A 25,039-nucleotide genomic window follows, 5' to 3' on the forward strand; every position below is an offset into this window, starting at 1 on the left:
GGCCACTTAAAATGTCCTTACTTTTTGAAAGAAAAGCAGTTTTTTTCAGCAGGGATAACAAATTGATCAGAAAATAGTCTAGACATTGTCAGTGTGGTGCATGAATATTCTAGCAGTAAACGGCTGATTTTTATGGAATACCTCATATAATAGGTACGCGGAGGTGAACTCTAATGGCACATTGTCTTAGCTAAATGTGTTAAAAGGCTAAATGTGATTAGATCACAGCTGAAAACTGAAAAAGAGAGGTTACAAGCTGGCCTTCCTTTAAGCTAGATTGAGTATCTGGAGCATCAGCATTTGTGAGTCAAAAATGGCCAGAAAAAGGGAACTTTCCTCTGAAACTTGACAGTCTATTGTCCTGAGGAATGAGATTGTCTGCATGAATACACTACCGTTCAAAGGTTTCGGGTCCATGACAGTGGATTAAATGTCTACAACTACTAGTACTGCAACTACTGTTACCTATACCAGTTTTGAGTGGACTCACAGTTGTAGGGGTCGTCATCCGATGACACGCTGAGTAATTCAGGGTTTGATTGGTCGGAGTTTGTATCTGAGTCGATGCTGTTTTCTTCATTCTCATCGTCTTCGTCGCCCGGTTCACCCAGGAGCCGAGCAATCTGAAAAACACCAAAAAAATGTTTACTTTTTGCCCTCAGCATTGACACATCTTTAATGCCGCTGGGGCAACCTTCAGCAGGAGTGGGGTCAGGATTGGCCAAAAGCTCCTGTTAGCCTGTGACGGGGAATCCATTCATAAGGATTTAAGAATTGAACTTCATTAAACAATATTTCTTGACCTCAACAAAACTAGTGATGGCCCAAACTGGTACGGATCAGAATTAAGGGTGGGAACGTTTGGGTACCTCACGATTCGATATGTGATACATGGCTTAGCATAACGATAATCTCACGATACACCGATACTGCAAAGATCGATATATTGCACAAAAATAACCTACGATACATCACAATAAAAAAAATAAAACAATAAAAAAACATGCGACTTTTAACCTTTATTTGAACATACATATTATTCATCATTTACATTTCTTTCCATGTGCTTTTGTACCTCTTTTTCTGTGTGAATAAATGAAGGTGGGTCTATAACTCTTTAGATCTACAGAGGCATCACTTCATTTACATTTAAATAAACTCGAAACCACAGTCCTATTTCAAAAGGAATTAATCATCCCCATATCAGCCAACCAGAGCTCTCCGCTCTCAAAACTCAGGGCAACTAGTGATTCCTCGAGTCTCCAAAATTACTGTTGGAGGTAGAGCCTTTAACTATCAAGCTCCGGTTTTATGGAATAAACTCCCAGCCCACGTTAAAGAAGCGGACACAGTCCCTATATTTAAGACTAGGCTCAAAACGTACCTTTCGAATTAGCTTATAATCAGGTCAGTTCGGTAAAGCTCTAACCCACAGTCTGAAGTAAAGCTGCCTGAGGAGAAACACTGTTGTGGGAAGTACGGTCCACTGATCGCTGTCCTCTTCTTCTTACTGCAGACTTTGTCTTATTATGATACAATATTTAATTTATCTGTAGTCTGTTCATCACTATTCACAGATCGAACGGAGGAACCTGGGTGAACGGAGGAACCTGGGTGAACGGAGGAACCCTGCATTCTGGAATCTGAGGACTGGACAGTCTGTGATCTTGGCCCGTCTGCTGAGGGATCCTTCGGCCCTGGGTCTCTATAGCCTGTCCGTAAATGGGAGTGGATCTCTCCTTCTGTGGTTTTCCCCAAGGTTTCTCTTTTCTCCTGCCGGGTTTTTGAGTTTTTCCTTGCCGTGCTGGAGAGTCTAAGGACGGGGGACGCCCACGCCGCTCGTCGCTACCTCCTATTGGACATTATATTTGCCTGGATTCACCTGAACTTTTAATTGTCATATTGATTGCTCTGTTTTATTGCCTTAATGTTTGGTGCAGCCCTGTGAGGCGACTTCTGTTGTGATATTGGGCTATACAAAACCATTAAACTTGAACTTGAAACCCCAAATACAATTTTAGAATTATAAACAAGATTATAATTAAAAGTCTTTAAGAGGCTTTGGTCTGTGTTCTTAAAATTGTAGTGCTGCCCTCTACTGTCCAGACTGAATTCTTGATCTTTGTTGGCCTCTATTGACTGTGAAAACAGTGGAGCACAACTGCCTCATTAAAGGGGCAAGATGCAAGTTGGCCATTTTATATTCACTACTGCCACCACAGGCCATACGTGTAACTGCATCTTCTATATTAAGCTCGTGCATGACGGCAAATTGGACCCGAAGTAACACCTTTTTGAGCGACAGTGCAAGATTTTAGAGGCAGTTGTGGTGAACAGGTCTGGGCTCATTCTACACATTAGGACATGTAAGGGGGGGAAAATACTTAATTTCAACATCTTAAACTCCATATAGACCCTTTAATTTGCACAACATCACTCATTAATGTGCAAAACATCATCAAAAGTATCGATATCAGAATGGAAAGTATTGGTATCGCAATACATCGGAAAAGCGATATATTGTCAGCCTGCTCTTCAGAAAAGTGTCTCATTTCTGTAACAGGGACTAAACTCCTTAAAGACGACCCACCTCCTCCTCGGTGGGAGTGCCCGGCTGCTCGTCGTTCTCAGGGTTGTCCTCCCCGGTCAGTTCTTCGATCAGAGGGTCAGTGTCCATGTCGTCATCCTCGTCATCGTCGTCGTCGTCATCCGAGTCGGAGGAGTCGCCTGCGTCGTCGTCGTCGTCCTCCTACACAAAACAGAAAACAGATAACGAAGGTCATTCTTACATGGTACTTTTCATTATTTTCTTTTTTTTTTATAACACTAAAAAGGCTGACAGCACAAAAAAAGTCAGGGAAAACTGGGTACATTTCCTCTACAGTGTTGGAAACTGTGTTCTGGAGGAATAGGTTCTTTAATAAAACCTGTGAAGAGTCTGCTATTACTGTGCGAAGAACATCACCACAGTAAAAGCAATCTGGCACAGCTCAAGTCGAAATTGTTTTTGCTGCTTCGTTTGAACTTTTAAACATATTCCGATGTTACTGCGTTAACAAGCAGCGATAAAAACGCTCGTTGTTGTCGGCAGATGTAAAGCCGGCGAGCCTTATGGGATAGACTTTTGTGAGATTGAAAATGGAAATCTCATAACGATCCAGCTCGCAGCACAAGACAAAAACCTGCGTGCACTTTTAGAGGTTATTATCACATACCACATCGTCTCCCTCTTCAGCAAGTTTCTGTCGACCAACTTCGTACAGTCGACAAACGGTGTCCAGACTCAGGCTGTCCTGGTTCTAAACATCACAGGGAATAAAGGGCATTGGAGAAAAAAAAGTGACACAGCACTGAATGTAGCCAATGTTAGAAGTTTTTCAAATGTGAACGTGCACACAGAGGATTGACCGTAGAAAAAATCTGTAGTACCACCTCATAAAAGCGCATGACCTAACATGTAACACAAGACCTAATCAGAATGCAACTGGTTCTAAAATAAACCAAAACTGGACTAAACTGTATCTAAGCTGGGTGGAAATCATGTACAAAAAGTACAGAGGCACACAGAGCTATATATAAAAAAAAACAAGGTAAATGCCCCAGTGAAAGACAGCACACGCATGCTTTGTCCCATTAAATAAACTGTTTTAATTAAGGCTGCACAATATATTGCAAAAAATATTGCGATATTAGGTGATGTATCTGAGCCACAATATATATCGCAACATCGCTAAAGTTGTCATCGGACTGAAATCGAGACATTTTTTGCAAACTCAGCCAAAAACAAACAATGACCAGAACCTAAACATGTGTAAAAGTTCAGTTTTAGTTAAACATTTCAACATTTTTGTTCAGTTCTACCCTTGTTCCTGATTTTGCGTTTTTTTGAGGACTTCTGCTGAAAAACTTCTGTTTGTGTTGAAATGGTTAGGTAAAATATCGCAATAATATAGTTATTGTGATACTGCACTGCCGTATCGCATATGTAAGGGATAAGTAAGGATTAAACAACGAGGAGCCGTGCATTAGACGATTATAATGCACGACGCGGAGTCAAGAACACCACAATGCGCAGTGGAGTTACTCCTGCATTATAACCGTCTAATGCGGCTCCTCGTTGTTTAATCCACTTATCCCAGGGTCCCACAAACGTAACATTTATAATAAATATTTTTTCATTTACTAAACTCACTAAATATGCCAGACTACGGGACTATTTTGTGTGGGTTATTAGCCGGTCACTGAAGGCTCGTCTCAGAGCGAGTCATTCTCCGCAGCTATTACGAGGATCTCAGTCAGGCTCAACGACACAACATCAGCACAGAATCACAACACAACAGGACTAACCCGGCACTTTTCCGTGGAAGTAAACACCGATATGCGGCACTCGTGGGCAGGAGTTATTTCACTTTTACGCTGTTTAACCTGAAGCTAGCTAGCTAGCTCAACCAGCTCAACTGTTTATGGAAACAGCTGCGGTGGAGTCGCTCACACCTGGGCCCCACGAACTGAAACTTTTATGTTTGACTTTACTAATCCAGACAAATATGCTTAAATGCTCATGGATCATTTTATGTACGTCTGAAATTAAAAATAGTGCCTCAACCGTTTTCAATGTAAAGCTCATATTTTATTAACAGTAGCTAAACTAGCTGCTCACTCTCCTCTACTTCACATTTATCAAATGTTTTGTTTTGGCCAAAAATGTTGAAATTAAACAAAATCCATCTCATACGTTCCTGTCAGTCACTAATTACGCCTTTATCTGATTCAGCTGTGTCATGCGTTGCTATGGTGATGCCCACAGTGGAGTGATATCCCAGTGATTTAACTACCGGACTACGTGTGCGGTTATACCAAAATAATGCACCAGCCAATCAGAATCGAGTATTCACCCAGACCATGGTATGACGTCTGATAAACTTCATATTACCTCAATGAGAGCCACGTAGCAATCTTTACTGTCCGTGCACAGGTCGAAGATGTTCCTCTTCACATCAATAGTGGCTGTGGAAATAATAACGAACGGAGTGAAAATGACGGTGCTACATCTGTACAGCCAATACATTTGATCTCTGAATGTACAACATGGACAAGAGATGGTGGACTTTACTGATAGGTTTGTAATCTGTAGCGTCGAAGGTCCTGAATGAGGAGCCGAAGGGGCTTTTCACCTGCCCTTCCACAGAGTCGTCATCGTCGTCAGCCTGGAGCATGGCTGTATCCAAACAAAGGTTAAACTAATCAATCAGCCAGTGACAGTTAAGAGAGAAAAGCATTTAGTACATCTGAGGTCTGCATTACTTTTTTACTAAAATGTCTATTGCATCAGGAACAAACTTCACCCAATTTATTTCGTGGTCATTAATGGATTGAATTTTGTGCAAAGCCTTACCTCCGTATATTATTGAGGCGCTGTTGTTGAAGACGAGTCGACATTGGTCCAAGGCTGGAACAGTGCGTAGCAAATGGAAAGTTCTTAGGTCCCACTACAGCTTTGGTTAAGTTTAATATTGAGCAAGAGACGCACACACACAGTTCATGTTCCAGTATAATGGAAATTCTAATCTATTCTGCAACTAAAGGAAAACCCAAGTCTAAAACATTTATGAAAACTTCTTTAGTGAAAAGCATAAAGCTGATACTATTTGTAAAAGTTAAATACACTACAAAACAGCACTCAAGGCTTCAACAATAAAATACCATCTTCCTGCAAAACACTTTTATCCTCTCTCAACCAGGGTTCCCAAAGTGTGGGTCGCTGCGGACACTGCGAGTGGTTGTGAGAGGATTTAAATTTCATTCATTCATTCATTCAAGCTTTTGACACAGAATCCTGGTCCAATTTATAAAAACTTGTTACTAACCTCAGCATATGTAGCATGAAGCATTAGCTTCCTGGTTAGCATTGTCTGTTTAACTATTTATGAGCTGTTGAACCACTTTTCTCCGCTCCGTGTCTCTGTATCTTTATTTAATACAGAAATATTAATAATGGCTTCTAGGGGCATGAGTTACTTAGTACCATATAAGGGCAATTCCAAAGATGCCATCTGTGTCTATACCATAGACTGTAAAAAATAATGGACGTCTTCTGCTCACTCCTCCCCGTTTACCATAATGACCACGGTCGAGGGGAAATTCATGGCGGATTTACAGACTCCCCCTCCCCAGCTCTGATGAAGCATGTTCCTAAAAAGAGCATAAGGGTGGGATCTTCACCGTAAACTCAGCCCTTGCATGACGTGTAGCTCACGCTGCTCCAATGCTAATAGTCCGACCCTCATTAAGTACGAGATTTCTAAAATTCTTCTTACGAAAACCAGCCTGGTTTCATAAGTTGCGACTAACCCAGCGTTATCTCAGGAGGAATATCTAGCCTAGTCTAGTGTTGAAAAAATAGAAACCAGGCGTTAAAGTTGTTTTTAAGGTGTCTAAACTCCAATGCTAGTGGCGATATGGAGCGATATGGAGGTACCACAGCAATGTGTCGTGGTCATAAAGCAGAGCAGCCAGTTTTTTTTACTTATTGAGTGAAATGTTATGCAGTTTGTCTTGATATGAATAAAAACAAGACTTAAAAGGATACGATCTCCGTGTTGATAATGACCTCTAGTGCATTCGGATGGAACACGCCGCTGATCGTGGTGTTAAACTTGTCAAACTTGTGAATGGCCCGAGCCGCCCGCACGTCCCACAGCACCCCGTCGTTCAGAGCCAGGTCGTCTGTGGGGCTGAACGTGGCACAGTTCCTCTTGTAGTTGTTGGACAACGCCGGGTCGGACAAGGTGGAAATCTTCTGCCCCGTCTGGATGTCGTAGATCTGAACAAGAGAAAGTAGAGCTGCACGATTAGTCAAGGTCAAACTTATAACAACAAGCAAATAACCAAGAATATCCTGTTTACATGGGGTCTCGGTTTGTTTAAAAATCGGCAAACTCTAGTATTCAGATCTTTACAAACATGATCTAAAGTGCACTGCACGCTTGTATTTGCAGTGTCTCTCTGTGGCCTGCAGAGGGCGCTCAAGGCAGAGGCCACGCCCCTCATGTGTCTCAGTCATTATCCTTACATAAACATTATTTCAAATTTAAAACATAAAATATCAATAGGCCCAGTTCCGTCACTTGTCCCGTGGACAAATCATTAGTTTGTTAATGCAACATAACGTCCTACAGAAGTAAATGTTCTCTACGTTGTCAAAAGCAAAGGGTTCAGGTGGGCCACCTTGGATAGTGACAAAAAAGAAATCTGAATAAATAGACAGAAGAGGAGTGCACATGGATAATTGTGGTAATGTGATAATTTGCTGAATCTACAGAAGTCCACTCTACAAAGAGACAGGAGGAATAAACATATGAAAAAGGCGACAGCAGCTCAGTCTGCTCCTTGTGTGTCTTTGAGGGAAGAAGCTGCAGGTTTAATGCACCTCAATACAACAGCATTTATCATGAAATCATGAACTCTATGAATCTTATCCATAAACAGGCTCTACTGTTCTGAAGCTTTTGGCCACTTTTATCTGAAAGAAATCTGCCTTTTATTTGAGGTTTTAGAGATTCATTTAGGATGTATAATGAAGAGAAAAGTGACCCTCAGCGTTCAGTCTCCTCACAGCTCAAGTCCAGCGCTGAACAGGGGCGGAGCCGACACAGGCAGCAGAGGGACTGGAGCCCCACAGCAACAAGGGCCTCCCTAGAGGAGCTATAATAAACTTCATGTAAACAGTTTTGATTTTCATCACTGTAATAAGGCTGATTTAAACAGCATATTCGTGCCCAAAATACACCAGAATGTACTGTATGTTATTTGATTCAAAATGTCTTGACGACCCTATTGTACTTTACAACATTCAGGGAGTACCTGAAACAAGAGCCCTAGAATTTTTTTTTTTCTGTAAAATTGTTTAAAACTTCTTTTGATAAAGCAATTCAAAGTAATATTAAAAAGGTGTTACATGCAATCTATACTTTGTGCAAGTATTCACAGCCTCTCATATTGATTGGCCGACTGTGATGTTCCGAGTCTGCCAGACTAGATTTCCACCACCTCCCAAAGTCCACTTTAACCACTGGTCATAAGTAACAGTATGACAGAGTAAAACTATGTAGATCAGAGTAACATACGTTGGCGACGTGATCGTGAGTGCCGATGACCCGGTCCTGACAGAGTTTGCTGAACTCAACGTAGTGGTCGTCCACAAACGAGCTTCTAAATAAGAGAAAATAAAACCACTCAGACAAACACAGCATGAGAGGATCTGCAGGATGTGCGTGTCGTACTTGAGAGTGAAGACGCCGTCCAGACTCCAGAGCGCAGACAGAGGGACACTCCAGGACGCAGAGGTCAGAAGCAGCTTCCCATCCTGAAGGGACATTTGTGAAAACCTTCATTAGACACTAGGTAAAAAATATAAATCATCATCATAATTATCACAGTAGTTAGTTATTCATCTTGCCTTTCTATTCATCTCATCTACCAAACCATTTAGGCCTAAAACGCCTGGAAAAATGCCTGGAAAAAATGTCAGAAAAGACCCCAAAAAACGTTTTTCTGGAAATTCAGCAATTGTGTCAACAATTCAATCTACTACATGATTGAATTTTGTTCCGGTCTGCTACAGAAGCTGAGAAATCAAAGAGTATTTGAGAGCTTACACCTCTGGGGAATTGGTTTTATTTAGATACACCTTGACCAAAATAAAAGATGTAAAAGTAAAGTGAAATAAAGTATAAAGCCCTCTTGTACTAAAATGTAGGCCTATATTTTTTTTATACCTTTGTAACTTGTCTTTTGAGGTCACTTTAAAAATAGCGGCCTTCTCTCTAAACCCAAAACAATATCCACTCTTTAAAATACAATTGATTTAATTGCTTTATATAGAAAACATGTGGGAAATAATAATAATCATTATTATTTTTAGGCTATAAATAGGCCTAAATAAAAAGATGGTGGTGCACGATGGGGAAGGGCAGAGTAAAGCCTGCTCTGAACAGATCTCTCCAAACACAGTAAGGAGGAGGAGAAAGCCCCTCCCCTCACTGCTGCTCAGCGAGAGGAGAGGACGCAGTTCTCCTCCACTCCCGCACTGTCAATAAAACTATGTGATGGAAAGAGCATAACAACTGTTTTCTGATTTTTCTGTTTTTTGAGAAAAACCTTTAGATGGAATGAAACTATAAACATTGTGTGTTGCACGTCTCTATAAACAGACCGTAGCTTGGTTGCAACCCAAAAAGTGAATATCTCCGTTAATATTTCACCAATTAACACAAAACAATTGGTGCAAAAACGCCCTTATACCTGACGTACCGTAAATGCTCTAATATAGGCCTGGGCCTTTATTTACTCAAGGGCATCTAGGACCAGGCCTTTACTGGAACCAGGCCACAATTAGAGACAGGCCTTTATTTCTATTTGAGCAAAACGGACGACCAGGAAAACGAAGAAAAACGACATTTGTGTCCATTTGGACCTAAAATATTACGTTCATTTATTAATTAACATTTCAAACCCTCTCCCAGCGGCTGGAACATTGATGCCTTTTATTTTGTCGGGACAACAGGAAGTGTTTCGTTGCTGTTAGCGGAACATTGACATCAATGTCACTGCAGGTTTCTGTTTCGTTTTTACCGCGGACCGGATTAGACGGAGCGCTTGTGTTTGTGATCGATTATAAAAGACCCGAGAGAAGACGAGGCGCTCGCGCTGATGGGAGGAGTTATTTTGAGGCGTGGGACTGACCTGCACACGGAGCAGCTGGACGTACTTTGAAGACACGATGGAGACTTTCTTAAAACTCTGGAGGGTCAGACAACATTTGTTTGACCTGTTTCCAAATATAGTCACAGGAGGTTTGAAAAGTGGCTAAATCTGTGTCCAAGTTACGCTCGGATCAGCTTCTCCGCAGCGTCCCCATCGGCCCGGGTTCCCGTTTGTTTACTTCCTGCACGCGAGTTATCATTTACACAAGTATGAGACAAATTCCTAACATGGGGAATATTTCTACTGCTATAGTTTCTAATAAAAGCCCCGGCCTGTTTTAGAGACCGGCTTTAATTTGCCTCCGCCACCCGCAAACCCGGCCTCTGTCAGAGACCCGGCCTCTAATGGAATACAGGCCAGTATTAGAGAATTTACGGTATACGCTTTCCCGGCCTCAATGGTAGAATTACACAACAGCGCCCCCGGCTTTAATGGTAGAAATGCGGCACTGCTCCCGGCCTAAATGGGTTAATCTAGTGGTTCTCAAAAAAGTACTTTGAGAAACAAGCGATCACGTACTCGGGACGGTTCGAGGTGGGTGATGGCCGAGGTGTGGCAGGTGTAGTTGGCCGCCTCCTCTCCTGTGAACACGTTGAAGAATTTGAGGTGTCCCGAGCAGGTTCCCAACATGAGGAATCGCTCCCGGGCCGAGAAGGCGCAACACGTGAAGTCACTGTCATCTCCAGGACCCTCGTGGAAAACTGTCATGGGCCGAAATCTGAGCAGGAAAAAAAAGCACAATACAAGTTACATTCCCTTCCCTGAAGTCATTTTTGGCTTCCCTCCGTTTATTACCTGCCAAATATGAGCTGCCGGTCGAGAGAGTCCCGGTCCACGCCTCCGTATTTGGGGTACAGCATCCTGCTCCCCAGCCGCGTGGTGAAGTTGGGCGAGGCCTGCCTGCGCTGCTTGGGCTCGGGGCAGCGGTGCGGGTTGAAGAGCGAGAAGGGGGGGCAGGTGGTGACCGGGTTGGGACAGCGCGCGTGCTGTTCCCTCAGGTACTCGGTGATGATGCTGTCCAGCGTGGGAGGGCAGGGCAGGTGGCGCTCGACCTGCTTCTTCATGGCGGGAGTCTGAGAGAGACAAAGGGACGATTGAAATATCTGTTTTTGAGATCTGATTTGCAACGGATGTTTAAATATGAAGATTTGTTCACAGTGCACATTTCGGAAGCATTTGATGAAAAAAATATAAATAAATAAAATAACTGCAGAAGAATGTCTCGTCTTTATGAACTGTAAAATGTGTCAGTGTTGAACTGGGACAGCAGGGGTGCTTTGTTCTGGGCACAGGGCTGATTTATTCAGGACATTCATGTTTAATAAGTTCTTCAGAGGGAGCTCGTTTGAGGGACAAATCAGCAGATTCCAATCGACTAAACATCAGATTTGAGCGGAGAATATTTTCCCTCGTTCTCCGTTAAAATAAACGGGCTTCGCGCTCGACCGGAAGTGTCTGGACAACGAGGTGTCGAGACAACGCAAAAGTGGCAAAAAGTGGCAAAAGTGGGCGGGGCGGAATAAGGTGAATAGCAAAATACCCAAATATCAGCCCGATATATCGGTCGACCTGCTTTTCTAAACTAAGAATTCAAAACATTTCACAACACGAAGAAGTGTTGTAGAAGTGAAAACAACAGGGTTAGCAGATTCTATTATATAGACCCAGTGACTGATACTAATTATCATTTTTCTAATTCATACATTTTCTTTTTAGCTACGACTTGTGAAAGCGTAATGCTGTTAATAGGAAAAACTGGCTCCTGCCCCCACTGGGTCCAGTGACATCCTCATATTCTAGAACCTGCAACCCAGCAATACCTGAGACATGTATAAAATCATGAGATGTTTTCGTAGGACATTATTACTCTAAAACAATGGCCCCCCAAAGCTACAAAACAAGTACATTGAAACCCCTAGATTTGCAATGTCCCGGACTTTGGGAATGGCTGCTGTATAATCATTACCCAATCACAAGTGTTTTATTTGCGACGATTAAAAAGTCATGTAAATGTGACTGATTAATTCTGCTGCTCTAATGGACATAACAGGAACTGGTCGGTGAAGGTGATGGACTTCTGCTGAAGAGGGGCCAAAGGTCAGGTCCAGAAGCTTTGAGGGAGACGGGATTTGTACCGCTAACCTTCCAGGTGATGTGATGCTTGTGCAAACTAGTTAACAAAGCATGTTTTAAAGAGAATATAACAATATAACATGGTTAAAAGCATGAGAAAGGCAAACAAAATGGGATAATAAGCAGAGGGGGCTATTATACACGTTTTGAATTGCTTTCTGTGATTATCAGTCCCACAATTTTCATCGACAATGTGACAAAACATGGGGCATTACAGACTCAATGTCGAGAACTGGACCCTGTGGATCCTGAAAACACACCTCATCTGTGCCAGTGCTCACCTGTATAAACGCCCCATGATCTGATTTCTGCCTGAGTGGTTTGAGTTTCTTCCCTGAGGCGCACGGGGGAATGGGTCGCTCGCGGGAAAACAAAATCCTCCCGACCCTCGGCGACCCGTGAGCATGTGGCACACTGTTGGAGAGGTGCTGGTGTTGCGACGATGAGGTGCGTGACGAGCAGGGCGTGGAGGGGGCGGGCGGGGCCTGGCAGCCTGCGAGGGAAGATCCCAGGTCTGAATACCGCGGCAGAGTCCTCGGGGGCACGGGGGCGGTCGGGGTGAGGGCGTTGGGGCAGACGAGTCCTATGTTTAAGTTGGCCTCTCTGACCAGCAGGTTGGCCGTGTCCTGGAGGCCTTTGCTGATCAGGTGGTTCCGCACGAGCACGAGCAGCTCCTTCTCTGGAAAGGTGATGCGGGACTGGGCGACCACGCTGGCCCTCTGCAGGCGGGACAGGGACACGTCGGAGCCCATGAGGAGGGGCTTCCCCGACACGCGCTCCGTCAGCTCGGCGGCGTAGCGGCAGAAGCGCACGTGCTCGCTGCGCTTGTCCTGCAGCACCGGCTCCTTCATCAGCTGCAAAAGAAACACATTTTAAAGTCCATTTTATCGTCAAATCCACCACATGGAAACACACAGGGGAAGTCCACATACGACAAAGAGCCAACAAAGTCCCGCCCCTCTTGCTCCCTTTTGCTGTGCAGCTGTTTCAATATAAGAAACTCTGCTCTAGGCATGTTTTTGATGAGAGAACGACATTGTAACATTAGAATGCTCTAATAAGTCAAACTTTGCATAATATCCCCCTTTAAGGTCTGTGGAGGAGCGGAGTTTGTGAACGCAGGTGGAAGCAGAGGGAAGGAGGGCAGGGAGGGGAGAGAGTTCAGCTTCCTGACAGCAATGGTGTTTTTGATCTTAGTCTTTTGGACTAAGTGTCATGTTTTAGTCAATTATTATAAAAATTAATAACTAATTTAAAGGGATATTTCAGGATTTTTGACATAGGGCCTCATTTCCTAGTTATCCAGAGTGTTGCTGATGCCCGGAGATATTTTTTTTGTAATTCATGCAGTTCTTATGTATGAAGAGTTTCATGGCGCTAGGCTAATGCAAGGCTAGCACATTTCTACATGTCAGCTAGCCTGCATTAAAAACAGTCTGACCCGCTCCACAGAGCACCTGAGGCAAATCACTTATAACACCAGACTAACCATATAAATGTCTGTGTCCTTGCATCACATGAACGATCGCATTTTGAGGGACTATTTTCTAGCAGATCACTCCGCCACCGCGTAGCTTATACAACCACAAAGCTGCTCAAATATAAGGTCTTTTAAATGGAAAATGGTTAAAATTATTCTATTAACACAGACATTTATATGGTTAGTCTGGTGTTATAAGTGATTTGCCTCAGGTGCTCTGTGGAGCGGGTCAGACTGTTTTTAATGCAGGCTAGCTGATACCATAGAAATGTGCTAGCCTTGCATTAGCCTAGCGCCACGAAACTCTTCAAACATAAGAACTGCATGAATTACAAAAAAAAAATATCTCCAGGTACCAGCAACACTCTGGATAACTAGGAAATGAGGCTCTATGTCAAAAATCCTGAAATATCCCTTTAAATAACGTTACCGTACTGGTATCGTTTAAGGGCAACCAGCCCTACAGAGGAGCGCCACTCAGTGACATCATCATAACTATTAAAAACAGAAAAACCATTCCAGGTGTGTTTGTTAAGTTTGGTAAAGTTTTGTAATTTGTTTTTGCTGCGTTTTCATCTGGGGCCCCATATAATGCCAGCTTGTGTTTTCTCACACCAAAGTGAAAAGTGCAGCAGTCCACAAAAACAGATTTAAGTATCGCTATAGCTGGGAGTTGCCTCGACAACAATCGACTCACCTGCTGGATGTGTCCACTGGAGAAGAGCGGCAGTTTGCCGATGATCTGCCGCACCGCCGAGCTGCGCGAGAGGCCGACCAGAGCTTTGCAGGCCAGGGCTCGGATTAAGTCAGCATCTGTTATGGGCATTTTCACAGCCAACAGAGACAGCAGCACCTGCAGAAAATACAAAATGCAATATGTTCAGTTAACACTATCGAGTCTGAGACCGGAGAAATAAAGTAAAAATGAGACACAATCAAAAACCAAAGTATAATTTCTGTCAATACTTGTACCTTTATGCCGTTGTTGTTTTGCACCACCTGCCACATGCGGGCCAGGACCCTGCTGTGGGGCGAGGCCGGGTGCTGTGCAGAGACAGAGGGTCTGATGGGGCTGACGGGAAACGCCCCGATCGCGTGGCTCTGGTCCGGAGCGCACACGCAGTTTATGATCACCTGAGCCACGAACAGAGGGGCTTTCAGAGAATTCATAGGTTCACAGACACACAGTAGGTGCTACATTTCTTCTCTGCACCTAAAGCTCCACACAGAAAAGGTCTGCGGATTGAACTCTGGACTTTTGTGGTGGCGCTCGAGTCCAAACAAGGAGAACATAAATACATGAACGTGGAATTACCTGTAACGCAGATTTCTGAACTTCGGCATCGTTCGCAAACGCCTCGCCTTCCGCTATTCCTAAAATGATGCTCATTCCTAAGAAGAAAGATAATACGTAGTACGTATACGTATAAGTAGATACAACACTGATTAAATATAAATAATATAAATTACTTTCAACAGGAAATCTCAAGCAAATTCTAAACATTTAGGCTTAAGGCGAGACACTGCAGGTGAATAGGGAAAAAAAAAAAATGTAGAGATGTCAATTTGAAACTTTTGCTGAACATCACAGATATAAATATGAGAAAAAATGTATTTCATTTTTTCTGTCATTTTATGTTTTCACATAAAAATAAGGCATTTTGAGCATTAAAATGGCCAAAATTGCCTATATTTTGGGCAACGAAATCAAAATAATGAATTGAGCCAGATTAAATGTTATGGTTTTATTTTATTGACATATTAGTAACTAAGATTTTTTCAGAGGGGATTTGGGATATTTTGTTTAGTTTTTCAATAAACTAATCATCAGTGAAAAAAACTGTAAAAACTCAAATTTCGCCTGTTTTTTTTTGTTTCAAAGTTGAATAAATCAGGCTTGGAATAAGATATTAAAAAAATCCCTCGGAAAAAACCTTCAAAATATTGTTAGGTCTCAGACTGGAAAGTTCAGAGTCTGTGGGAGCTTCTATAAGGGCTCAGGCTCTGCCCGAGTGCGGCTTCTCTCATTCAGAGAAAACCAGCCCTGAAGTTTTGTAGCGAGTGCGCATGCTCGGCCCGTTCTCCGACTCTTCCGCTCCAGCGTCTTGTAGGAGGAAAAATACCATATTTGGGTGAAAGCGTCATCACGGGGCCCCTTAGTAGGACACGTGGATGTAAAATCTGTCAATATTTATCCATGGATACCCGCGGGAAAGACGGACTTTCTACGAGGCGCAGGAGCTACTTCCGGGTTTCCCCCACCTCACAGGCGACAAAACATCATAAAATAAACATCATGCGGGTGAGTTTTGTCAGTTTCATTCTCTGACATGAAAACTAAGATGTAAAGGGAGGAAAATAGATAAAAATCTCCACTTCGACCACTGCGTTAAAAATCAATACTTTCACCTGCCGTGTCTCGCCTTAAGCTATTTGTGGCACACTCTAGTGGACAACTAGTGCCATTGCAGCTTAGAAACCTGTACTGGTTCAGCAGCCCATTGTTTCATGTGGGTTACATACAGTATGTGCACTTAGAATGTAGAGGAACATGTGACTGACCCACAGTGGCCACAGTGGACCTGTTTTCCCCCAGAACCTCCACAGTATCAGCGAGCACCAGCTGGACCTTCGGGACCACGGTCAGGATGGCCAGGATGTCCAGCACGCAGCGCACCACTTCACTCCTGCAAAAGTTTAAAAAAAAACACAATACACCAGGGACGGCCGGCATCAATGGGCTAGTTGTTTTTTTTTCAGAGTATTTACCCAGAGTTGTTCCTCCAGTCGCAAGCGGCAGACAGGAGCTGCAGCATCAGAGGCACACAGGACAGTTTGTAGAAGACCTCGACAGGCTCCCAGTGAAGATGAGGAGGCCCGCTCTCGATCAGAAACTCCATCATCTCCACCACCTGCTCCCTGGTGTAGGTCTCAGCCTACGACACCGAGGGGAGGGATATAAACAGTCACATATCGAGAGCTGAGAGGCACAAAATAACACAGAGCTCGATCCGTAGAGAGCAAAAATGGACCAAAAAAAAGGTCAGAATCACAGTTAGAAACGGGCACCAGGTCTTATGGGACACTTACTTTATAAAACGGCTGTTGGGAGACGACGCTGCTTCCGTCTGAAGTTTGCTGCTTCACCTGTTTCACTTTTATCGCCAGATGAGCCTCAAAGTACCTGAAATAAAAAAAGAATGTATCAAACTTTTAGGTATAGTTGCCAGTATTGTAAAACATGATAAATTAAGGAAAGTCAGCGGCTGCACACATCTGCAACAATGGACTTTATCGTGAGAGCTTTATAGTGACTCATGAAACTTAGCCAGGAAAGACCTTTAAGACATTGAGTGAGGCTGCTGTGATGATGGTCGTACCTGCACAGAGCCACGGCGGTGCTCTTGGCCGTTTGTCGATTCGAAAACACCTGGTCATCTGACAAGGCCAGCAAAGTGCTATCGGGGTTGAGGATCTGCAGAGTGCTGATCTACAAGACGGGGACAAACATTACAAAGGTGCCGTCGGTCACATTCTGAAGTGAGTGTGTACGGACCAGGTTGATGAGGCGCCGCAGTCCGTCCTTTAGGTCGAACAGCTGCAGCACGGCCCTGAGCGAGAAGGAGACGAAGAAAAACAAGGTGGCGTGACAAACTCCGGACGTGTGGGACGACTCCAGTAACCACAGCGCGTAGGAAACCATCTCTGAGAGCACGGCGCCGCTCACCTGCAAGAAACACAGACACGGATCAAACAGAGTCAACAAGGGGCAAGAAGAGGAGCACTGTGCGAAAAAAACAAGGAACGGGGTTTATAAAGGAGGCAGAAAGGTCAATTTTATTATTTTCAAGGCCATTTTAGAGCACAAATAATAGATCTTTAAAGGAATAGGCCACTGTTTTTACATACTGAGATATGTTCTTACCTTAGCTTTGACGAGTTCTTTAGGACCTGTCTGGTCTTCTGGCGTTAGCATTTAGCCTCTCCCTCTCTCCACTATAGCTCCAAAACAGGTCAAGATAGAAGCTACCAAGCTCTTCTACGTTTTCCCTATTTAAATATGGTTACGTGAAGTGTTCCACTACAAAGTATAATACACAAAAATAAACAATGTGGATTTTCTAAGCGGATAAAAGGGGGAACTATATTGTTAGGCGTAATAATACCAGGAGTAGTTCGAAATCCGCACAGTAAAGTGAAGATTACTGCGCAGTAAAGTGAAGATTACTGCGCGGATGCCAAACTACTCCTGGTATTATTACGCCTTACAATATAGTTCCCCCTTTTATCCGCTTAGAAAATCCACATTGTTTAATTTTGTGTAATTATACTTTGTAGTGGAACACTTCACGTAACCATATTTAAATAGGGAAAACGTGGAAGAGCTTGGTAGCTTCTATCTTGACCTGTTTTGGAGCTATAGAGGAGAGAGGGAGAGGCTAAATGCTAACGCCGTCTGCGCTGTGTTTACGTGACTGAAGGCACGGGGGAAGATCAGACAGGTCCTAAAGAACTCGTCAAAGCTAAGGTAAGAACATATCTCAGTATGTAAAAACGGTGGCCTATTCCTTTAAAAGTATTTAACATGTGAGGTCCATACCCTCTCCATTGCGTCCTGGCTGTATGCCAGGTAGTAGAGGCACAGTGAAACTCCGGTCGCTGCCATTGATGGGCGCGGGATGACCAGCAGCTTCTCCAAACCTCCGTGACCAATGAACTCCGTCGCAAACTTTTTATGGAGCAGAAGTGAGGCCAGAAACTGCAAAAGAAACAGAAGACGAGGAGTGTCAGAGGAGAACAAAAGATCACGGTGGCTCAGAGAAAGCTCACATTTATTTATTAATAGAACCGGAGATTCAGAATAACGGATTACAATAGAACAGAAATTGTATTAGTCGAAATGAGCCAATCGCAGACCGCAATTATTTTGGTTTTGGCTTTGTCAGAAATTTCAAAATAAAAATGGGAGGTCACATTTGGGTCTTGGTGCTTTTGTAAATGTACACAAAAGTGCAAACCAAAGCCCAACTCAAGAGAAAGTTTATCCTTGTCTCACAGACGGCGCTGTGCGGGGAGTGGCTAGAGGGAAGCCCAGATAAAACCGGTCCAGACGTATGTGTGGCTTCAACAATGTAAACAAATCAAGCTAAATGTTACTACTCGTTACTAAACGGTTTAATGGTGACAAAGACAGGCCTTAAACATAAAGTAGACGTAATATTAACTGGATTAAAAGCTTCTAAATCATCTATATTTTATTATAGCGTCTATTTAAGCCTGAGTATAGATAAAATGAATAACACAATCAAACAGTTCACTCACACCATCTACTGTACAGAGTTTCTTTTACATATTGTAGTTAAAAAGAGCTTTACCAGCAGAGCGTCGAAGGTGAGCTGCACATTCTTGGTCTGCCGGAGGTCAATGTAGTTCATGAGCAACGTCCGCGTGTCATTCAGCATGAAGATGGTCAGTAACTGCAGACAGAGAGAACGAGCCAGAGGGGATTTAAGTTAATAAATGAATACATGTGTAAAGATCGCACAAGAACACACAAGTCAAAGCTAAACGAGAGAAAAGGGCAAACATTCTTTACTGTGGGCCTGTCACTATAGCAACAGTTACAGTTCGATAAAGTTTTTCATTGATTATATAGTCCTGATCAAAAGTTTAAGACCAGAAAATGGTCGAAACTTAACAAGGTTCCAAGTAGAACTTCAATCTGCAACAAGAAGAAATGGGAGTGAGAAACAACGAGGTTCCCCAATAACCATCAGAGGCATCTGCGATTGAAGGGCTTCAAAAACAAAAAACCCTCTCCAAAGGCCTCGTTTCTTTGAGCAAAAGAACTGTCTGGACTTTGGAGAGAGACCAATCATGGGACATTGGAGCTTGAGGCGGTGCAGGGCAAAGGTCAAACAGCTGCTGGCTCTGTGCAGATGTTACAGAGAGCATCTCTCAAACTGAGGCCCTCGTCTGTGGGAACCACTGGTTATTGGGCTGCAGTGACGGCTCCATTTGGGTCGAGGATCGCCCAGTGTCTTCACAGACTGTCAATCGGAGCCTCCAGCTCAGGCTGGTGAACTTTCTTTGAGTCTTCCAACTGACATTTTGCTCCATAACCTTGAGGAACTTCTAAAAAAGTGTTACTGTGTCCCACATCAGCAGCGGTGATGCGCTGTGAGAGGTGGCTGAACAACTCGAACAAGCTCAAAACGACATTTCTTTTTTTTGTCTTTTCCATCAGGACGTCAAGACAGTGTGAACACCTGACAGAAGATGACACTAAATCCACATTTTTGCACAGATTTGGCCTTTTAAAGTCATGTGGTCCTTTTGCAAAAACAGCCTAATTCAGGTTGGTTGCTTTCAATTAAAGCTTTACCAATTTTTTTGTCTCACTCCCAGTTCTTCTTGTTGCAGATTGAAGTTCTACTACGAAAAATGTGAATTTTTGCCATTTTTCAACTGGTCTTAAACTCTTGGTCGGGAAATATTGTGATAAACCATAATGTTGACTTCAAAGATACTCAATACTTTTAACTCACAGTAACTACTTTTGTTCTCAAAGTACTTAATCATATCTTGAAACACCACAGAAGCTGCTTCACTTAAAACATTTGTACAGAGTCAGACGATAGTTTATCTGTCATCTAATGAGTGCTAAATTGATCTAGTATTGTGACAACCTTACCAAGAGTCTTAACTACTTATTAGGGTTTGGGAAATGTAAGATAAAAAGTAGGAAAGTGAGGGCATTAGCACTAGAATAACCAGCTGGACAAGCACAATGACATAATCTGGATAGAAAATGGACCACACTCGACGTGCACATTGATAAGCACAGGTCATGATAAGTAAATGCTCTACGTTACACAGTTCAGGACGATACCTCTTGGATGTCTCCCAGTGGCGTCAGATACTGCAGGATCAGCCTCTGCTCCATGGTCGAGGTCAAAGGTGAGAGGCAGTAATCCGAACCAATCACCACGGAGCTCATTTCGGACCAGGAGGAGCCGTTGGTCGGCAGCTCCGCCTCTTCCCCAGTCGGCTGTTCTTCTTTAGGCCCGGATGACACGTTATGCAGTTTTTGTTTGGCCTTCATCCCGTTTTCTTTCACCGGATGTTTGCCCCGCGCCGCCGGCTGGTCCGCACACTCCGAGCTCGCCTGGTAAACGAAATCAGGGACGAGCCGGTCCGAGTTGGAGCCGTTACTCACTGCACTGTTGCTGCGCACTTCTTTACCCACAGCCTTCTGCTCTGCTGAGGTCTCTGTGGTTTTAGTCACAGAGTCTTGAGGTAGGTCGGTGGACGGTGCGTCGGCTTCCTCGCGCAGGACACGCAGGCGGCTGATCATGAGCGGAACCTGTTTGAAGAAAAGAGGTGAAATTACATTTAATGATTTTGAATGACAGTACATCCAGAACGCTGCTGCTCGAGTCCTGACCAGAACCAGGAAATACGACCATATTAATCCAGTGCTCCGGTCTCCGCACTGGTTTCCGGTCACTCAGAGAACAGAATTTAAAACAGCTCTGCTTGTGTACAAGTCTCTTCATGGTCAGGGACCAAAGTACATCTCTGACATGTTACAGCCGTGGGGTCTCCTCGTGATTCCCAGAGTCACCACGAAACACGTTGAGGCTGTGTTTCTGTTTCACGCAGCAAAAGTGTGGAACAGCCTCAGAGGGGACGTGAAACAGGGCTCAACCCTGACTATGTTTAAGTCCAGGCTGAAAGGAAACCTTTTCACTGCTGCCTATGGTAACTGATTGTATTATAACGAATTTTAATATATAGATTTACATATTTTTAAGGTAATTTTTTTTAAAGAAATTTAATTTGGGTTTTTAATGATTTTTATCGCATTTTTGTGTGTGTTTTGTATGGTACAAAACTTAGAATAAACTTGCCTCTAAAATTAAGTTTCTCAGTGTTGGTCAACATGTTCGCCAAAGACGGCAACAGCGGTTTTGGGTCAGACTAGGACGCAATTCTGCTGGAGAATTTTGAGAAGAAGTCATCCTCCCAGAGGAAACGGTGAGATGAATGTCATGGTCCTGGAGTTAATATGTGGCAAGAGTGTCTCCTGTCAGTGATCACTGGTCAGTGCGGTCAAGAAGGTTTCAGATGGAAAACTATTTAATAACGGCATAATGCATTTTGTTTGTCAAGGTATAGATACAGACGGCATCTCTGGAATTGTCCATATATGGTCATGTTTGAAACAGGGGGAAATCAAAGAAAAAGAAAAATTATTCAAAATCTACTTGAACAAATAATTAATTATTGATATAGTATAATAATATCCATATGGACCCGCTTTACCTGACTTTATTTATGTGCGACAAATAACCAGGAAATGGCTAAAAAGAGTGGAAAATTATGTTTCCCAAAAGATTCTCTTCTCCCCCTCAGCCGTCTGTATCTATTTGTCTCATAATTGTTAGGCAGGTCTGTAAAGCTATAACGGTGGATCAAAGAAAATATCAAAAACTGAAATTAAATGTCAAGCTTTGATGTTTGGTGGGTCCTGAGACGGCCAAATAAATGATACAAAATTAAAAGAAATCTTCTTTTAGAGGACAAATAATGCAGTGCAGGTATGGAAAAAGTATTGCTCAGGCACTAGTAACTCTAAGTATTGTTAAAGTGATGCCGAACATGCTCTTACCAGCTGAGCGTTCTCCTCTCTGTAACGAGCCACGACTTCCTGGCTGCTCATGGCTTTGGCCAACAGTCCAGCGGCGTAAACACACAAGGGTCTCTCTGCTTCACGAGCCCATGTGAAGAACTTCTCTATCAGACCCTCCTGCTCAAACAACAGAGAAGATGACACACACACGTCCTAATAACAGCCTAATAAACAAATTCATTTAAAACTAACTGAACCTTATCGTTAAGCACAGCGCTCTCTAAACCTGGGAGAATGTTTAGAAGAAGACGACAGGCCGCGGTGTTCAGCCTGAGCTCTGTGCTGTCCATTATATACGTGTCCAACAACTGAAAAACACAGATTCACAAGCGATATGGATGAACGAAGTTTTTTACAGACTCAAAATAAAGCATTTGGGAGAAGATTGAAAGTATTCAAAACTGACAAGAATAACATCTTTGTGGAATCTACTAAGTGACCGCTTATTTGTTTGGTGAAATGTTGTTACGCAGTTTGGCTTTAAATACAGACGCAAGAGGAAAAACATTACTAAGGAAAAGTATCCAATGCCAATTCACTTAAACAAAGCAAAGATATTTAATTGAATGTGTGTTTTATGACATGTATAAAGAGACTACATCTGCAGCTGGTGTTTAATGACTTTATTATCCAGTGTGTGTCAAATCAGAATTACTTTACTGCCACTTATATTTCCACCAGCTGTGCATCTATAAACAGCTTGTTGAAAAGTCAATGTATTTCAAGCTAAATTGAAAATACTGAGGGGAAGTGTTTCACCTGCTTTTCAAACAGATGCCACACTGAAGAGCTAAACTGACTGTTATAAAGTCCGGCCTGATCACGGTGGATGTTTTGTGTGTCAGAGAGTAGATTAACTCACTGCATTCGTCAGATCCTCATATGAAAAGATGATTTGAAGCATTCGCCCCAACACACACTTAGGAACGGCTCGTGCTGCAAAGTAAACACCAGGCACAATTAGAGTAAAATCAGGTTTATGCAAAGATAGAATAAGTATTTTCTGCAATCGAGTCAAAACCTGGGTGTCGGTCGTCAAACGGGTCGGGATCTCCCTTGAGATACTCTCGCGTCTCTCGTTCAATCAACTCAGACATTCTGTGGCAAACAATGTTAATTAACACATTAATAACGAAACAATACATACAAAAACAAGGGAAGACATTAACAAATCAGCACTAACTTGGTGAGAGTGGAGACCAGCTCTTCTGTAGAACCATTCTGGGATTCCTGCCAGTGTTCGAGGAGGTCTGAGATCTCACTGGACATCGCTACAGCCATGGCTGAGGAAACTGCATTGGACAAAGCCGAGGACAGCACAGCTCCCAGAGCCTCCAACTCCTCCTGATCAGGGGCCGCCATGGCCGCCTGAGCGAGACGGGGGAGGAAAAGAATGTATTTATTTAGTCAAAGCAAAAGAACAGTGACTGATGTATCATGACATCAGAGCAGCTACACCTTCAGTCCAGACCCTGACAAAGCGTGACTTACTCCCTGTGTCAGACCCAGGGTAAGACAGTGAGCCAGGTTGGCTTGACAGGCCAGATTTGTTTTGCTCTTTTTGATTATGTCAAATACATCAATCAGACAGAATCAAAGCAGCGGGACATGAGTTGGGAGAAATACTAAGCAAATGATGTATGTAAAATGTAAAACACCCAGCTTTAGCTACATCAGAGAGGGTTAATAGAGTTCGGGAATGTGACGTCATATCGCTAAGCATTATGGGATTAGCAGCAATTGTAAACTAATGGAGATTTTAAAAGTTAAAAAACTGGACTTATTGTTCACATTAAAACACTTGGACACCACAGTGAGTTGTATGTATTTACCGGCAGTAACTCAGCAGCTAACGGAGTCGTTCCACTGGTTTTTTCTCCACTTTTTATACTGTTTTTAGCTAATGTTAGTCTATGGAAATGTATGCTAACAGCTGCAAAGATGGCCGATCTCCATGGTAACTGTAGACTTTCCCGAACTCTATAGAGCAACAGACAGTTTATGCAAACTCCGACATCTTACATTTTAAAACATTACTGAAATATCGACACTTAACACTTTAAGGGCCTGGACCTTCATCTTCATCTTGTTTTTGCTCTACTTCTCATGTCATAAGGTGATGCTCAGCTGTGTTTTTACAGTCCAGACAGATCCATGGACATTCTGATCATTATAGCACTCAAACTACTTCTTGTTACCAGCTCTTGATTTTAAACCAGCACAACTCCTCTTCTCAGGTGTACAAGTGCAGAAACAAGGGACTGGGGCATTTAAAGCAGTTATCAATATATTACTTCTTAGTTAGAAAAAGAGAAAAGCCAATGCTCCAAAAAATATAAATTTAAATATCAGCCACATTATCTGTAAATGTCACATTAAAAATGTCCGTTATATGTCCCAGGTTCAGACTCACCAGACGTTCACTGACTCTGCGCTGAGACCTCATGATGATGTTAGATGAACAGAGAAAGGGCTGTTGTTAGTGAACAGGTGTCCTCTGTGACAGCTGCCCAGAGGACAGAGACCCGAGCTAACGCGGGCAAACACGGGTAAACCACACTCCATCAGCTAACCAGCCTCCACTAAACTACAGCAGTGAGGCTTTATCTGTGTAGTTGGTGATAAATCCACCCCTAACCCAGTCCCGTCTGGAGGAGCTGAGAGACAGATAGTCTCCCGGCACCATGTTGTTGTTGACAGCTGCCTCATGTCACCGAGCGAGCACAAAGTTTAGCTAACTGCCTCTAAAAAGTCCCCTTTACTCACCTCGGAGCAAGTTTCTATTCTCAGGAAAAGCTCCCAGTTGTTGCCGTATGTACAAAATTCACGTATGTCTCCAAAATATGCCAAAAAAGAACCACGACGATGGCAAACGTGCACGGTAGAAAAGTTTCACGTTTATTTTCAAACTTCTCCGGTCGACGAAATTCTACGTCACGATTTGCGCGTCGCCGTTTGATGACATC

The 25,039-nt window shown here is 43.1% G+C and overlaps 1 protein-coding gene across 1 annotated transcript; it reads right to left on the minus strand.

Moving 5' to 3' along the window:
• Positions 1 to 461: 461 nt before the first annotated feature.
• LOC306979469 (DDB1- and CUL4-associated factor 1-like) lies at positions 462 to 24,983 on the minus strand (the record flags this gene model as incomplete). Its single annotated transcript, XM_079578422.1, has 29 exons — positions 24,840 to 24,983; positions 23,257 to 23,441; positions 23,095 to 23,171; positions 22,936 to 23,009; positions 22,271 to 22,381; positions 22,053 to 22,190; positions 20,271 to 20,744; positions 18,754 to 18,855; positions 17,979 to 18,137; positions 16,935 to 17,105; positions 16,759 to 16,868; positions 16,469 to 16,562; positions 16,148 to 16,314; positions 15,941 to 16,065; positions 14,694 to 14,770; positions 14,351 to 14,512; positions 14,076 to 14,231; positions 12,180 to 12,752; positions 10,561 to 10,838; positions 10,285 to 10,483; positions 8,283 to 8,365; positions 8,127 to 8,211; positions 6,590 to 6,823; positions 5,396 to 5,489; positions 5,114 to 5,218; positions 4,934 to 5,007; positions 3,216 to 3,299; positions 2,591 to 2,749; positions 462 to 623 (listed from the first exon to the last, which is right to left on the minus strand). The coding sequence occupies exons 2-29, from the start codon at positions 23,433 to 23,435 to the stop codon at positions 462 to 464; spliced, it is 4,506 nt and encodes a 1,501-aa protein (XP_079434548.1). The 5' UTR covers positions 23,436 to 23,441; positions 24,840 to 24,983.
• Positions 24,984 to 25,039: the final 56 nt, after the last annotated feature.

This window comes from Gobius niger (genome assembly GCF_951799975.1).
Source record: "Gobius niger genome assembly, chromosome: 20".
NCBI classification, from domain to species: Eukaryota; Metazoa; Chordata; class Actinopteri; order Gobiiformes; family Gobiidae; genus Gobius; species Gobius niger.